The sequence below is a fragment of the Xenopus laevis genome, chromosome 9_10S (genome assembly GCF_017654675.1).
Source record: "Xenopus laevis strain J_2021 chromosome 9_10S, Xenopus_laevis_v10.1, whole genome shotgun sequence".
Taxonomy (NCBI): Eukaryota; Metazoa; Chordata; class Amphibia; order Anura; family Pipidae; genus Xenopus; species Xenopus laevis.
In genome coordinates, this window is record NC_054388.1 from 107,451,417 (window position 1) to 107,469,218 (window position 17,802).

The 17,802-nt window shown below is 41.5% G+C and overlaps 1 protein-coding gene across 1 annotated transcript in view; it reads left to right on the top strand.

Moving 5' to 3' along the window:
* ppl.S (periplakin S homeolog) overlaps positions 1-17,802 on the top strand; it is a 46,042-nt gene that overhangs the window by 19,167 nt on the left and 9,073 nt on the right. The window contains exons 2-14 of the mRNA XM_018239339.2: positions 4,120-4,219; positions 8,496-8,650; positions 9,969-10,092; positions 10,174-10,299; positions 10,808-10,849; positions 11,851-12,012; positions 12,516-12,623; positions 12,898-12,993; positions 13,549-13,671; positions 14,570-14,716; positions 15,070-15,221; positions 16,355-16,452; positions 16,944-17,110. Of these exons, the coding sequence (XP_018094828.1) occupies positions 4,120-4,219; positions 8,496-8,650; positions 9,969-10,092; positions 10,174-10,299; positions 10,808-10,849; positions 11,851-12,012; positions 12,516-12,623; positions 12,898-12,993; positions 13,549-13,671; positions 14,570-14,716; positions 15,070-15,221; positions 16,355-16,452; positions 16,944-17,110 (1,600 nt within the window). The remainder of the gene's footprint in view (positions 1-4,119; positions 4,220-8,495; positions 8,651-9,968; positions 10,093-10,173; positions 10,300-10,807; positions 10,850-11,850; positions 12,013-12,515; positions 12,624-12,897; positions 12,994-13,548; positions 13,672-14,569; positions 14,717-15,069; positions 15,222-16,354; positions 16,453-16,943; positions 17,111-17,802) is intronic.

Consider the following 17,802-nt stretch of genomic DNA (forward strand, 5'->3'; position numbering starts at 1 on the left):
CATACACAGTAGATAACAGATAAGTACTACTATAGTTTATATAAACAAGCTGCTGTGTAGCCATGGGGGCAGCCATTCAAGCACAGGATACACAGTAGATAACAGATAAGTACTACTATAGTTTATATAAACAAGCTCCTGTGTAGCCATGGGGGCAGCCATTCAAGCACAGGATACACAGTAGATAACAGATAAGTACTACTATAGTTTATATAAACAAGTTGCTGTGTAGCCATGGGGGGCAGCCATTCAAGCACAGGGTACACAGTAGATAACAGATAAGTACTACTATAGTTTATATAAACAAACTGCTGTGTAGCCATGGGGGCAGCCATTCAAGCACAGTATACACAGTGGATAACAGATAAGTACTACTATAGTTTATATAAACAAGCTGATTGATTTCTGATCTAGGATAAAGGATTTAAAAGACGTTACCCTAATGTAGCTCTTTATTACACCCCTCCCCACCCTAATAAATATATAGTGCGCTACCCTGGTGGGCGTTGATATACAGTTTGGCAGACTAGCCCATCGCTCTTGGATCAGTTGATAGACTTTGAATGTGACTGACTTTCTATTGTGTGCATCAGGGAAAGGTGGGGAGGACTTGCAAAGGTTACAATTTTGTCCACTGACTCATATGAGAATGTTTTGTTAGCTGACTCACGCCTCTTGTTATGATATTCACTTGTACAAGTGCTGGCGTTATTATGGGCTGGAATACAAATCATACAGCTGGGAGTGACTCCTGTTTTGGAATGGAACTGCCCTGAACTAAATACCATTGCACAGACATCCCTATACACTGTGCCTTTAAAGATTCTGCCTCCCACCTGGGCACCAGGGCTTCTCAGCAGCCTAAGAAAATCCTTTATTTTGAATAAAATGCCCATTTTTGTTAAATATAAATATATTTGTGCAGCATTGGTATTTCCCAGGATTCCATGTGACGGGTGGGTAACAAAATAAACCTGCTCGGCCTGTCCTGATGCCTTACAGCTGTAACAGCCTGGGGAATTGTGGGAATTCTTCAGCTCATCGGAGAGACAAGAAACAAAATGTACATTAAATCACATCTCTTACAAAGGAGATAATATTTAAAGGGGATGTTCACCTTTTTATTAACTTGTAGTATGGCGTAGAGAGTGATATTCAAAGATTTTTTATTATTTGCAGTTTATGAGTTATTTTGCTTTTTATTCAGCAGCTCTCCAGCTTACAATGTTGGCAATCTGGTTGCCAGGGTCCAAATTCCCCTAGCAACCATGCATTGATTTGAATAAGAGACTGGAATATGAATAGGAGAGGCCTGAATAGAAATATGAGTAATAAAAAGTAGCAATAACAATACATTTGTAGCCTTACAAAGCATCTGTTTTTAGAAGGGGTCAGTGACCCCCATTCGAAAGCTGTAAAGAGTCAGAAGAAGAAGGCAAATAACTTAAAAACTATGAAAAAGGAGGCCAATTGAAAAGTTGCTTAGAATTAGCCATTCTATAACATACTGATAGATATTGTAAACACGAACCACCCCTTTAATATACAGGACGGTTCCATTACAGGTCTTTACAGGTGCAGGAATGGGACTGGCAGGTGCATCATACTCGCCCCATACCTCTGTACAGGAAGGGCAGGTAGTAACACAGGCAACCAATTAAATGTTTGTTTTCAACAGTCTATCGGCAGGAAACTGCTCAAAGCAGAAATCTGATTGGTTGCTAGGGTAAGAATTAAAGAACTGTGGTGAAAATGGAAGAAAGGCACCTCTAGTATTAGAAATGTGGAATTATCTGGAATGTGCCTCCCAGGCCCGGACTGGCAATCTGTGGGTTCTGGCAAATGCCAGAGGGGCTGCTGTATGGTTCCATAGAAAGTAACCACAGAGTGGGCTGGTTGGGGGCTGTTTGGGCTGGTAGGGGGCTGTTTGGGCCTCTGCGTACTTGGAATGGCAGGGCCTATTTTGACTCCCAGTCCAGGCCTGGTGCCTCCTGACTGTGCCCCAGTTGGCCCCGAGCAGCTGCTGGCACCCATCTTGTTTCTTATCAGGCCAATAGGAATGCTGTGTTATTGCTCTATCTTGATTGGCTCACGTATTGGATTCTCAGGGGTCCAGTAACTCTTGGGGTTTTTTTTCTCCCAAGAACATTTTTGCGCCATGAGTAAGAGCAAAGGAGATCGTATTTCTTGTTTCTTCACCAGAAGTGCTCCGAGTGGGGAGACTTCTAGAGAAATATTTGCCGAGTGGAAGCTACATAGTTAATGCCTGAGGGCCCCAAATAAACAGAGCAGATGTGGATATTCAGAACAAAGCCATTTGCACTGGATAATAAGGAAGGTTGGCAGCTCTAGGGGCACCTTTAATGAGCAGTGGAGTTGGGGCCTCAATAGCATTTTAATGGACATGAAAAAATATAACGAGAGGTAAATGCCACCCAAAAACATCCCAGGAGGGAAAGTCTGGAAGAATGAATATGTGTGAGATGGGATTATGTAGTTGGCAAGTTGTTTCTGTCGCTAATACAACATCACTAGACCTTAGATACATAGCTGTGTTCCAAGGATGCTTTACAACAGCTGTCAGGGGATGATGGGAATTGTAGTTCAGCTATAGTGTAAGAAATGTTCTTATGTTCTTATGGTGATCAGCTATTCCACAGTAACAGCCTCTTCCTGGTCTTAAGTAGACACGCCAGTCTTACTAAGATACCACCTATTTTCTATCAAGCCTGCCCCATCCGCTCTGCAATTCTGACCTGTCCCGAGGCCAAAAGATTTCCTCCCATGGCCACTGGGGAGCACAAGGTGAACCTTAGGAAGGAATCAAAGCTACTTACTGTATATCCACAATGGAATGTGCCACAGCATATGGGTTAGCTGGCACAAAATATACAATATCTATATTATTTCTGATTAATGAGAGCGGCTTATCTCTTGTGACACATTACTTATTGTGACAAAATATGCTCCAGCCCATTTACTTTTAATTACAAGGTCCACCTATTAGTATTTATAACAGCTGGAGGGCCATAGGTTGGTAAATGACGAATATAGCAGGACAGGACTGCTATAAACATATAGGATCTGTGCAATCACTGGGACAGAATGCTCTGTTATACAGATAGCTAGAATCCCAGCCATAAAGCAGGGCAGGACTGCTGCTTACAATGGGAATCAGATTGGATCTTTGCAGTCACTGGGACAGAATGCTCTGTTATACAGATAGCTAGAATCTCAGCTGCCATAAAGGAGAGCAGGACTGCTGCTTACAATGGGGATCAGATAGGTGGAGGAATTGACCAGTTAAATAGACTTCTGTCTGCAAGTGCAAAAATGACTACAGGTATGGGATCCGGAAACCCGTAATCCAGAAAATTACAGAAAGGCTCTACCCATAGACCCCATTATCAAATAATCCAAATGTTTATACATAATTTATTTTTTCTCTGTAATAATAAAACAGTAGCTTGTTCTAGATTCCAACAAAGATATAATTAATCCTTCTTGGAAGCAAAACCAGTTTATTGGGTTCATTTAATGTTTTCATGATTTTCTAGTTGAATTAAGGTATGAAGATCCAGATCATGGAAAGATCTGTTTTTCGGAAAACCCCAGGTCCCAAGCATTCTGGATAACAGGTCCCATACCTGTATAACCTATTTCTGGGTGCAATGGAAATGTCTCTAGGGCAAGCAGAAGGTATACCACTGGATTATGTATGAAATGTGTAACCCAGTAGATATGCCAGTAGAAAGGTACGTGGCCCATCAGTGGGTGCAAGGATAAGCACAGTGGGAAGCAGATATGTAGGGGGTAGGGATAGTGAGGGTGCTATGAAAAGACCCCTGTGTGCATTTCCCTCTGTCTTGAATGATCCCCTGGATTATACACACACATCATTGGGAGAGGAACACAAAAGCCTGCGGTGAGTCACCGGCTAATGAGCTGGCTGCTTGCCCTTCCATGCTCTGCTCTGGCACTGGGCTCACTGCTGGAAGGCTGCCAGGTCAGGGGTGGGAAGCAGAGGGGTGGGAGAAAAAGGCAAGAGAGCGCTGCAAGCGAAGAGAGCAATATGTTGTGCCTGTCTGACATTCACTCTCCTCCTGTGCTCTCCCCCAGTGTCTCCAACAAGGAGCTGTCAGAGCTGATCGACAGACTTCAGAAAAATGCAGATGAAGTGGAACGGAACGTTGTGGACACAGACAGCAAACTGCAGGAGGTACGTGCACCCCTTAATTCTGGAGGGGAAGGTTGTTGTTGGTGGGGTTGTATTTCTTCTGGCAGGATCTGTCCCATAGGGAAACTGCAGGTGTAAGAGCACATACACACTCACACACATAGACATACTCACATACACACTCACACACATAGACATACTCACATACACACTCACACACATAGATATACTCACATACACACTCACACACATAGATATACTCACATACACACTCACACACATAGACATACTCACATACACACTCACACACATAGACATACTCACATACACACTCACACAAGCATAGGCACATACTCACATACACACTGCACACATAGACATACTCACATACACACTGCACACATAGACATACTCACATACACACTGCACACATAGACATACTCACACACACACTCACACATAGACATACTCACATACACACTCACACACATAGACATACTCACATACACACTCACACACATAGACATACTCACATACACACTGCACACATAGACATACTCACACACACACTCACACATAGACATACTCACATACACACTCACACACATAGACATACTCACATACACACTCACACACATAGACATACTCACATACACACTCACACATAGACATACTCACACACACACTCACACACATATACATACTCACACACACACTGCACACAAACAGGCAAACACTTTTGGAGAGTTTTTAAACTCTGTGCTACCTCCTCTTCTGCAGAACATTAACTTGCTCCTGGCCTCCTGTTGTATGGCTACTATTAAACACACAGGACTTTACCCTCACTGAACTGCAGCCTTCTGCAACACTTGCCCTGACTTTACAGGGGTTGTTCACCTTTAAATTAACTTTCAGTATGATGAAGAGAGGGATTTTCCTAGACAATTTGCAAATGTTTTTTATTATTTGTGGTTTTTGAGCCGTTTAGCTTTTTATTCAGCAGCTCTCCAGTTTGAAATTTCAGCAATATGGTTGCTAGGGTCCAAATTACCCTACAACCAGACATTCATTTGAATAAGAGGAATATGAATAGAAGAGGGTCTGAATACAATAATGAGTAATATAAAGTAGCATTAAAAATACATGAATGCTAAAGCTGGCCATACACAGGCCCAATATAAGCTGCTGGCTAGTGATGGGCAAATTTATTTGCCAGTCGCGAATTCACGGCAAATTCCTACGATTCGCGCTGGCGCAAAAATTTGCAAAACCGGCGCAAAAATTCGTCTGCAAAAATTTGAATGTACGCCAGCGTAAAAAAAAACGACGCCGGGGTCAAAAACGAGACGCCAGCGCCGTTTTGCAAATTTTGCAGGAAACTCTGCATGTTTGGCCTGCTTTACAGAGCATTTGTGTTTTAGATGGGGTCAGCGACCCCCATTAGAAAGCTGGAATGAGTCAGAAGAAGAAGGCAAATAAGAAAAAAACAACAAAAAAGAAAAAAACAAAGGCCAATTAAAAAGTCGCTTAGAATTAGCCTTTCTATAACATACTAAAAGTTAACTAAAAGAGGTGGTTCACCTTTAAGTCAACTTTTAGTATGTTATTGAATGGCTAATTCTAAGCAATTTTTAAATTGGTCTTCAATATATATTTTTTTTATAGTTTTTCAATGATTTTCCTTCTTCTTCTGGCTCTTTCCAGCTTTCAAATGTTGGTCACTGACCCCATCTAAAAAACAAATTCTCTGTAAGGCTACAAATGTATTGTTATTGCTACTTTTTATTACTTATCTTTCTATTCAGGTCTCTCAAATCAATGCAGGGTTACTAAGCTAATTTTGACCCTAGCAACCAGATGGCTGAAACTGCAAACTGGAGAGCTGCTGAATAAAAAGTTAAATAACTCAAAAACCACAAATAATAGAAAATTAAAACAAATTGCAAATCGTCTCGGAATATCACTCTCTACGTCATACTAAAAGTTAATTGAAAGGTGAACAACCCCTTTAGGAGGATATGTGTTACAGCTAGTGATTCCCCTGTGCCCAATGTGGCTCATTATCACTAATGCGCTGCCATGGGCAGTTTCCTGGGAGGCTTATTCATCAGATGTCCGGCTTATGGATATGGGCACTTGGCTGGCTTTGTTTGTGGGTTAGAATGCCTCAGACTAATGCTTTCAGACTAATGCACAGTTCTAGTGCTGACATAGAGAAGTATCACACTGGGAGATCTATACAGTAAATATATATAAATATAACAGCCAGGGAGCTTGGACACAGTGTTGCCTTCTCCTGTATTTACAAAGTAGGGATGCACCGAATCCACTATTTTGGATTCGGCTGAACCCCCGAATCCTTTGTGAAAGATTTGGCCGAATACCGAACCGAATCCGAATTTGCATATGCAAATTAGGGGTAGGAAAGGGAAAACATTTTTTACTTCCTTGTTTTGTGACAAAAAGTCATGCGATTTCCCTCCCGCCCCTAATTTGCATATGTAAATTAGGATTCAGATTCGGTTCGGCCTGGTAGAAGGAATCCTGGCCAAATCCCGAACCGAATCCTGGATTCTGTGCATCCCTATTACAAAGCAAGACCAGGTTGCATTGACAGGTCGGCTGTTTGAGCACAAACTCCCGTTGCTGTGGGTTACGTACCCCTGAGGGCAGTGAATGGCTATTGTTGCAATGCCCCTTTTTTTTGGGTCAATACACTGAATTATATGGTAGCAAAGCAACCTCTGTGCCTATAGTCGGATGTTAGTGCCCCCTCGACTATAAACTGTCACGTCCCTGAGACCCTGACCTCTTATAGCCCGGCCCTTGCATGTTACTTCCCTGGAATCTATAGCTTTTCCCAGAGTGCAACATGATATGTCCCAAGATGCACCTGTTCCACCACATCACCCCTTGTGACCTTCCCAGCAACAACTGGCCTGTCTCCTGTCAGAGAGTATCACTTCTCCCAGCATGCATCTGTGCTACCAGCCATTTTAATTAAAGACTGAACATGAAGTAAACATTGCCTAAAACTCTCCCCTGCACCCCTCAGCATTCCAAACATAATTACAGATGCCCCATCTTGCCCTTATCTAACATAGAAGTTTCACACTGGAATCAGACACAGCGCTGAAAAGGAGTATTTACACGTAACGTTGCCACCTGGCCAGTGTTTTATTTTTATTATTATAAAAAATAATGTTAGTGCCAATGTTATTAGTAGGAAAAAATGGCAAGAATATAGGAAGGCCGGTATTTTTTTCAAGAAAAGGTGGCAACCCTATTTACACGGAACCTGGCGGTCTCCTCAATAACCCCCAAAAAATTAGAAAGAGCAAAAGTGGAGAAAAAGTGCACTCACTTGTGTCGGGAGCCTGGCTGCAGATGTAAATACAGGGCTCCACTGCTGCCGACACCCATTGGTGCTTCCTACATTTAGGGTTGCCACCTGGCCGGTATTTTACTGGCCTGGCCGGTAAAAATGATGGTTGATTTCAATGTTATTAATAGGGAAAAAATATAAATATATAGGAATGCCGGTATTTTTTTTCAGAAAAGGTGGCAACCCTACCTACATTGCATACTTGCACCCACCCTCATGAATACACACAGGGTCGGACTGGGCCGGCGGGACACCGGGAAAAAAACCCAGTGGGCCCCACCGACCCAGATCCACATCTTCAGGCAGCTTCCTGCTGTGACTGCACGGAGAATGAAGTGCACGCCTGCGCACAAGCGCACACCCGGCGGGGGCAGTGAGTACACGCTCGGTGGCATGGCGGCGCACTAGGGGAGTTGGGAGCAGTCTGACCCTGAATGCACCAGTGCTGTACTCATAGGACGAGCGCAGGTCTCTAGGCTCTGTTTTGGACAAGGGCTGCCTTGTTAAGGTGATAAAAGCTGCCGACAGACCAAGTTGGCAGCTTATTGGCCCGTGTATGGGGCCCTTTGACGGTCTTCCCCGATTGATATCTGGCCGAAAGTTGAACAGATGTCGATCAGACAGGGCCCACGATCGGAACAGCCTGATATAGCCCACCTCAATGTGGGCATATCGGGGAGAGATCCACTCGTTTGGCAAAATTGTCAAACAAGCGGATCTCTACGTGTATGGCCACCTTAAGTCTAGAGGAAAAATTGGCCTAAAATAGACCCTATAGGAAATGGCATTGCCGTATCTTGGGTTTTTGGATAATAGACCCTGTGTCTGCAGAACATAACAAATTGTGTAAATGTGTGTTTCCATGTATGAATGCAGACATATACACACACACACGATTAACTGACACCTGAAATCTGTTTGGCTTTCCCTCAGGACGTGGATAAGCTTCTTGCCTCCAGACCACTAATCTACAAGGATTACACCGCCGACACCATCAAGGAATCAGAGAAAATCGTTGTGGTATTGGAGACGGACGCTGTGCAGGCACGCCAGCTCAAACACCCCCAGGCCGAAATGATTAGTGAGGAGTGAGTACCCAGAAACCTTTTTAACTCCATTATTGCTGCTTGTGAACTTCCCCATAAGGGACATCCAGGGGCAGCAGTATGGCCCCCCAGTAACATAACTAGCCGGACCCTGGTGCAATCGCACCCCCTGCTCCACCGGTAGTTCCACCACTGACCCCCACCCCCAACAGAAATCCAAGGTATCTCCAATGGATTTATGCTGCTGTGTTTATCTCCATGAGCTAATAATATAGATTAGAGATCGGAGAGGAGACCTACAAAATTCCCAATACAAAAATAGTATCTGTAAACATAGCCTGGCCTGTGACAGGTGCTCATTCTGAACTGACATGCTGTCATATTCTGTCATGTGTAGAAGAACTTCCATTAACCCCCCTTTCCGCCCTGCATCGGCTTCTTTCATCGAAGTCATATGTTGCCATGCATTTCATGGATTAAAAAACCAACGGGAAACATAGATACTCTGGTGCCACCAACTTGGGTTCCATAAATGGCGCTTAAATTTACTTTTAGTATGATGTGGAGAGTGATATTCTGAGACAACTTGCAATTGGTTTTAATTTTTTATTATTTGTGTTTTTTGAGTTATTTATCTTTTTATTCAGCAGCTCTCCAGTTTGCAGTTTCAGCCATCTGGTTGCTTGAATAGGAGACTAGAATATGAATAGAAACGGGTCTGAATATAAAGACGAGCAATAAAAAGTAGAAGTAGCAATGCATTTGTAGCCTTACAGAGTATTTCTGTTTTAGATGGGGTCAGTGACCCCCATTTGAAAGTTGCTTAGAATGAGTCATTTTAGAACATACTAAAAGTTAACTCAAAGGTTACCCACCCCTTTAAAAGGTTATTTCCCTGTAAACAGATAGTTAAAGGGGAAGTCCACCCATAATGAAAGAGGTTGGGTGATTCCCTGATCATCAAATCATGCAATGAAAAAAACGCACTAAACAGGACTTGGTCAAAAAAGTGAAAAGAGTATATTAATTGGATCAACGTTTCGGCTCATCTACTTGAGCCGTCATCATGACTAGTCCTGATGATGGCTCAAGTAGACGAGCAGAAATGTTTATTCAATAAACATACTCTTTTCACTTTTTGACCAAGTCCTGTTTAGTGCGTTTTTTTCATTGCTGGATATATATATATATGATATTAGGTAGCTTCAGTTATCTGTATTAGTAGTGTTCTGGAGAACCTTGATCCTTCAAATGCATCAGGGTCTACACTTGTCGAGTCTGTACTGAGATATTGGCACCACTGTACCATTCTATAGCATTTTGACATAAGGAATATTTATTATACCTAAATGCTTGACAGCATTCACCAACTAAAGGAACGCATTCAGGCCCAGAAGAAAAAGCATGACCAGATTTATAACCAGAAGATACCTGTGGGAGAAGTTCCAAGAGTTGACTGGGGCAAACTGATTGATACTAAGATGGTAGGTTGTCTCTTATTGAAAGAGGTACCCGGGGGGCTGATACAGATGTCAGGGAAGAATACAGTGTTTTTCTTCCCTCAGGATCAGCTGAACAACCAGGGGTTTGCAACGGATTTGCCCAACCTTGAGAAACAGATTGAGGAGCACAACATCTTCCACAATGAGGTCAAAGCCATTGGGGATCAAGTCAACAAGAACAATGACAAGGTGAATATTAACCTAAGTGATATAGATCTTGTACTTATCCATATGAGTTCAATAGTTATCTGTAAAATTGTTTCATCTTGTAACTGGGCCCTTAAAGATTAAAAATAATGGCTTGGGAGCCCATGGCTGGATGCCACCTGGTGAACCTGTTATATCATCCTTGAGCAGTAGAGTAACTTTAGATATTATATTTGTTAGTGGTCAAGCAAGATTTTTGGTGGTTGAGTGAGGAGAAGGGGGTCATACTAAACTTTAATAGGTTTTTCCTGAAGGATATTTAGGCATTTCCCTTTTTATCTCCTTCTAGTGTTACTGTTTAAAGGTTGATTGCCTATTATTTATTTATTGCATTTTTAATGGTCCTCTCTTCTAATATTACCAATATGTGCATGCTCTGCATGTCTTTCATTACATTGTTTTTTTTTTATTAGTAAAATATGTTCTAAATGTGTTTCTAATGTGCTGTGCTGTGACTCAGTTGCTCATTTGTGGTTTATTTTCATTTCAGGAATACATCAGTGGTCTGCAGGTGAAATACCAGAAACTTTTGGTAAGAAATACCTATATTATCCTCTTATTGTGATTTAAAATGTATGTATTTCGTATTCCCTCAATTTAGTCCATGGAAACTGCCAGTCACCAGCAGTGCAAACAGAATTCGGCCAGCAAAAAAAAAAAAAAAAACACAGTTAGAAGGCAGTAAATTTCAGCCATTTTTCAGCCAGCTGAAAAATGAAGATCCCAGGGTAATGCAGTTTATCTTGGGGAGAATGATAAGAAGGCGGAGAAAGCTGTTTTTCGAGGTGTCTGGAGCTTTTGCAGCAATGTGATTTTCCAAGGATTTTAGTAGAGTTTTTTTCTGCTGCTTTCTCCAACTAGAGGCAGAATGCAGGGTGTGTTAATGTCTTTTTTTTAAGCTGAGTTTGAGTTAAAGTATATAGAAAGTACAAGTAACACCATTAAAGGAGAAATAAACCCTAAAAATGAATGTGGCTAAAAATGGCATATTTTATATAGTGAACTTATTGCACGAGGCTAAAGTTTCAGCTTGTCAATAGCAGCAATGATCCAGGACTTCAAACTTGTCACAGGGGGTCACCATCTTGGAAAGTGTCTGTGACACTCACATGCTCAGTGGGCTCTGATTGGCTGTTGAGAAGCTAAGCTTAGGGCTTGTCACTAATTATCCAGCAGAAAATGAGCTTCCCTGGCTGTAATATAAGCTGATGCTACAAGGCTGATTATTAAGGTCTGATGCTAATTGCACTGGTTTCTGTGCTGCCAGAGCATGGGCACTAAATCAGCAGAAAAGAAGATGGGAGCTACGGGGGCATCTCTGGAGACACAGATCTTTACTGCTGAAGAGCTGTGGTTGCCTTGGGCTGGTACAGAAGCACTAAACCCAATATACTACTTTAGTTAAGCTTTCATTCTCTTTTAATAAAATGAATAAGTGAAAACAAAATTGTTCATGTGCCATTGAATAAAGAACAGAGTCTGTGCCAAGTTTTGTGACTCTGCCCTCAATGTGAATCTTGCTATCTTTGACAGTCTGCATCCCAGAAGCGCCAGAGAGATCTCAGTACCCTGCAGGATTACATGCAGCGTTGCACCAATGAACTGTACTGGCTGGATCAGCAGCAGAAGGAACGCATGGAGTATGACTGGAGCGATCGCAATAAGGACTACATGAGCCGTCGGAGGCAATACGAGGTGCGAGGTTTACACTAAAACATTGTCATTTTCATGGTTCAGTCTAATGCAGGGATCAGGAACCTTGGCTCTCCAGCTGTTAAGGAACTACAAGTCCCACAATGCATTTGCCTTTAGACTCCTTCAAAAGGCTCCTTCATTGCATTGTGGGACTTGTAGTTCCTTAACAGCTGGAGAGCCAAAGTTCCTGATCCCTGGTAATGGTTATTAGGGCTTTTGGGAATTGTGTTATTACAACAGCAAAACTGTTTTGACCTACTGTATTAACACTATAGAGAAGGTTTGGCAATATCTAATTTTAGTTTGTTGTCTTCTGTCTTTGGGCTTTGGTTTCAGTTCTTCACTTGTTACATTGATTTCGCCAGTGGTGCCCAAAGTCTTGAATAGATAAATGTGTTCATTGTCTTCTAGTGAGGTATCAACCTAGTGTCAGGCTCAGCGAAAGCTTTTCACATGCTTAACTTGTTCTAAGGAAAGTATCTCAATTCTTCTTCTTGAAATAGAACTTCATCCAACATAGCCTGGAGACAAAGGAGCATGAAATCAATAAGCTTCAGGAAGAAGGGGACAAGCTCATTGAATCGGGACACCCTGGAAAAATTCCAATTGAGGTAAACAAAACAACACTTGAGTGTAATTCATGTTGATGCAGCACACAGTGGGAACCTTAGAATTACTGCCAGTTTGAAGGTGGCAGTAGCTACAGGTTTCCCTATGACTATAGTGAATTGCTAGAACCATCTTTGGGTGCAACTACCTTAAACAAATGCACAAGTGTCTCGTCTCGATTTTTACGTTTCCACAACTGTGATTGAAGTCCTAAATGTCCTTTCTCTGTTTACATTTTCTAATCTTTTTCTCTCTACTAAATTTGCTCCTCTTCAGGCCCACACAGAAGCAGTTCATGCAGACTGGAAGGAGTATCTGAACCTTCTTATCTGTGAGGAGAGTCATCTGAAGTACATGGAGGATTACCATCAGGTGAGCATGATACAGGCATGAAGGTTGAAATTTGAAACAGTAAATCAGTGTTTAGCTACAGAAATGTTCCCCTGCCCAAAAACTTTAATATATTGTAATATATTGCCCAAAATCATTTATAGTATCTCAAAGCCAATTCCAAGTATAATACCCCAGAATACATGACTGTATAAAAACAGAAGCAACTTAAAGAGATACTGACACCAGAAACCTTTTTTTTTACATCTATCATAATATTGTCTTTGCATGTTATCTTTAATTTTGCCATAAACGTATTTGCAGATTCTTTTACATAACCCAGCTGATCCCCCATGTTCCTCTATGAGCAAGCTGCCATATTTCAGCTTCAGCAATCTGTTAGCATTAGAAACTCTAACTGACATGTTGAGAAGGGACAGTCAGGTTGACAAAACAGTCAGGCTTAAGAACTTCAAGTGACAATTACCGTATATTCTCGAGTATAAGCCGTCCTTGTTGGTTTGTGGAGGTTTAGCCATTCCACTTCATCATTAAAATCAGCCCATGATCTTCACCTTTCCTCTCCATTTTTTTTAGTTCCACAGAGATGCAAAAGATGCTCAGGATTTGCTAAAGAAAATTGACAGTGATATAGACCATAAGTATAACCCAGACTACAAGGATCGTTACCAGATCGAGGCTCAGCTACGTGACCTGGAGGTAAGAGACATCGGGTTCTACACAAGGTTGGTGAGGTCTAAACATCCTGATCAAAATCGTTTACAGTTCTAATAATATTTCTAATAATCAAAATTAGGGATACACCGAATATGCTATTTTGGATTCGGCCAAACCCCCGAATCCTTTGCGAAATATACGGCCAAATAAAGAACCGAATCGGAATACTAATTTGCATATGCAAATTAGGGGTAGGAAGGGGAAAACATTTTTTACTTCCTTGTTTTGTGACAAAAAGTCACACGATTTCACTCCCCGCCCCTAATTTGCATGTGCAAATTAGGATTCGGTTCGGCCCGGGTAGTAGGATTCGGCCGAACCCGAATCCTGCTGAAAAAGGCCGAATCCTGGATGAATCCCAAGACGAATCCTGGATTCGGTGCATCCCTATTCAAAATTCAAAAAATATCCCATAAACTGAGTATTACCATAAAAGACAAATTTTTATTCAAAAATCATTTTAAAATAATAAACATAAAGACCCCATGGTAATCTGCCTTACGCGTTTCATACCCTCTGGTACTTAATAATTTATGCCAAGAGGGTATGAAACGCGTAAGGCGGATTACCATGGGGTCTGTATGTTTATTCTTTTAAAATGATTTTTGAATAAAAATTTGATTTTTATGGTAATACTCAGTTTATGGGATATTTTTTGAATTTTGAATATTGTGCCCTTACAACTGGGGGCTATATCTCAGAGACTATGGCCCTTTGACTGACCTCATATACAGCCCAGTGTTTAAATGTTTTTCAATATTTCTAATAAGTCAAAAAACTTCTTGTATCAATGGTCTAAATTAAGCATGGTTTGGTAAATGAATCCTTCAACTGAGACCATCTCTAGGATCTTGGTGTAATTGGTAAATTTTCGTCACAGGATCAGGACAAGGCTTTAGATAAGTACGAGGAAGTCATGAAATCTCTACAAAAGCGCAGCCAGCAGGTGGTGCCACTAAAATTCCGCAGGGAGACCCCCTTGAAGCCAATCCCAGTGGAATCTTTGTGTGACTTCTACACTGAAGAGGTATGGTGCACTACAGCTTAATATTTAATTAATATGGCAAAGAGCAAAGACAGGGTTAGCTGGTTAAACTGGGCTAGATATTTGCTTTCAACATCAAGTTGACTCTCCTGAAACACATGGGAGCAATTGAATGCACAAAGTTTAGGCTGCACTGTGTAATGGTGGCAATACTATTCAGGTTGCAGGGCTTCTCTATAAAAAAAAGAGTCTGTCTCTCTAGAATTCTGCTCTCGCCATTGTTGACAACTGTTTGGCTGCTGTTTTCAGTTTTGTTCCATAACCCTCAAGGAGAACACTCTCATTTATATTAGACTGCCCTTGATAGAGCTGGAACTGATTTTGTGTTCTGGCAGGGTGAGATTAGCCGTGGAGCGAGTTATACTCTCAAGGCCAACAGAGGAGAGAAATGGGAGTTGACTGACAGCAATGGAAAGAAGTTGGTTGCCCCCGCAGTATGCTTCATGATCCCACCAACTAACCCTGAGGCTGCAGCTCTTGGAGAAAGGTGGTTAAAACTGTATTTACACATGATGTTTCTTTTACTATATTCTCTTATAGTCACAATCTTGGACTCATCCCCTAGTTCCTCTTTGTAATTCTGTCTCTGTAACTGCTCTTTGTGACTTCTCCCCAAGTGCCTTTATCATCAGTTTCTTTACTTTTCCCCTATTTCCTCCTATAACGACACTCTATAACTCCATCCCAAGCTTCTCCTATAACTACTCAATGCTATAGCCAGCTCAATAACTCCATCCCAAGCTTCTCCTATAACTACTCAATGCTATAGCCAGCTCTATAACTCCATCCCAAGCTTCTCCTATAACTACTCAATGCTATAGCCAGCTCTATAACTCCATCCCAAGCTTCTCCTATAACTACTCAATGCGATAGCCAGCTCTATAACTCCACCCTAAGCTTCTCCTATACCTACTCAATGCTATAGCCAGCTCTATAACTCCATCCTAAGCTTCTCCTATAACTACTCAATGCTATAGCCAGCTCTATAACTCCATCCCAAGCTTCTCCTATAACTACTCAATGCTATAGCCAGCTCTATAACTCCATCCCAAGCTTCTCCTATAACTACTCAATGCGATAGCCAGCTCTATAACTCCACCCTAAGCTTCTCCTATACCTACTCAATGCTATAGCCAGCTCTATAACTCCATCCCAACCTTCTCCTATAACTACTCAATGCTATAGCCAGCTCTATAACTCCACCCTAAGCTTCTCCTATACCTACTCAATGCTATAGCCAGCTCTATAACTCCATCCCAAGCTTCTCCTATAACTACTCAATGCGATATCCAGCTCTATAACTCCACCCTAATCTTCTCCTATACCTACTCAATGGTATAGCCAGCTTTTTATTCATTCAATTATAAGTTCTCAACCAGAAAGACTTCTTTTGGCAGTTTCCTCAAAAGATGTTAGAATTGTTCTTGAAATATATACTCACGCTTCTATGTATTTACAGTATATTACTGCTTCCCAATATATAAATGTTCTTTTAATCTTTTTTACTGTAATAACTGTAAACACTTCTCATAAATTAAAGAGTGTATTATCTTAGAGTTCTCATTTATCAGCTCTTTTATCTAATCCTTTAATTCCTGCAATTTCATCCCCCCCCACCAGCATCATGAACCAATACCGAGCAACTAAGCAAAAATCAGCTGGATCTAAGAATGCATTGTTACAGCGCTTAGATGTGCAAAAGAAAGAAACCAGTCAAGGTATGTGGTGGGGGACACGTGGGGCAGTAATCCACATGGCATGTGTACAGACAGCAATGTGTAGGATAATTTGCAAGAACTAACCAAAGAGTAGGATATATGGGAAACATGTAGGACAGAGAATGGGACATGACCATAGAGGCATAAGTAAAATAGTTTTATATTTTTTAACCATATAATAAAAAAAAAGAGCAGTATGCAGAATAGGGTGTGAGTTTTAACTATGGTTGTCAAAATATGGAGAATGTGTAGGACAGGGTGCACTATAGAGTAATATTTATGGGGTATATGTACCATGGGCGTATATTCTGGCCATAGTGTAGAATATATGGGAATATTCAGGATAGGGTGTGAGTTCTGACCATTGGATATAAATGGAATATGTAGGATAGAGTGTGAGGGTCTTATATATGGGAATATTCAGGATAGGGTGTGAGTTCTGACCATTGGATATTAGTATCACCATTTGCCTAATTTTGCTATCCCCACAGTGGCTACAGGTGCCCAGGATAATCAAGGACGTCAACTGCTTGCCGGACTGGACAGAGTCGTTAGTGATTTGGAAAGGCAAGAGAAAGCCATTAGCTCCCAACTGCGCCCACCGCTAGAGCAAAACAGAGCAGTGCAGGACAGCTCAGAGAGGCTGAAGGAGCTCAAAGTGAGTGAGACAGGTGGCTGGGCATGGGTACAAAGCAAATACCTTTCAGTATTTATGAAATGTGCAATGGAGGGAGTGTGCATTGCAAGCCTAGTTGCTATCAGAGCTTATTTAGGTGCCATGCACAAATATATGTAGGAAGGTAGGCCACTATTTGTCAAAGCTTGGCTATAGTAATGTACATTGGGGCACTACCCCTGGGTTGGTCTAGAGATGGGATTGACAATTAAGAGATATACTGTGAACTGTGCAGTTGGGAAGTTCAAAGAATTACCTATCCAGAGATATATTTATGCTATCCCTTACTGGCAATGAGGAAACCTTAGGACTCACTGGCATGTGTCATCAAACCATGGACTCTTGACTGCTGGACCATACCCCCTCCTTGCTGCTTATTAGTGGATTGCAAAACAATAGGAGGGCTATAGGAGAGCTATAGGAGGTTACAAGGACTTACGGCCAACCATCCTGATCAGTGAGAGATAATGGCAAGGCTTAAACTGCAGACTGAGCCAGTGGAACCTTCATAGGAGCTAGGCCAGGAAAGCATAAGGAAAACAAGTATATATACATTTCCTAGTATTGGCAATAAACAAATTTAAGGGGAAAGTATTCTATTATACCGCAATGGCTGATTAATTGCCGATTGAGCGCTGTCTGGAAAACTTAACATTATATTAAATTTGTTTATT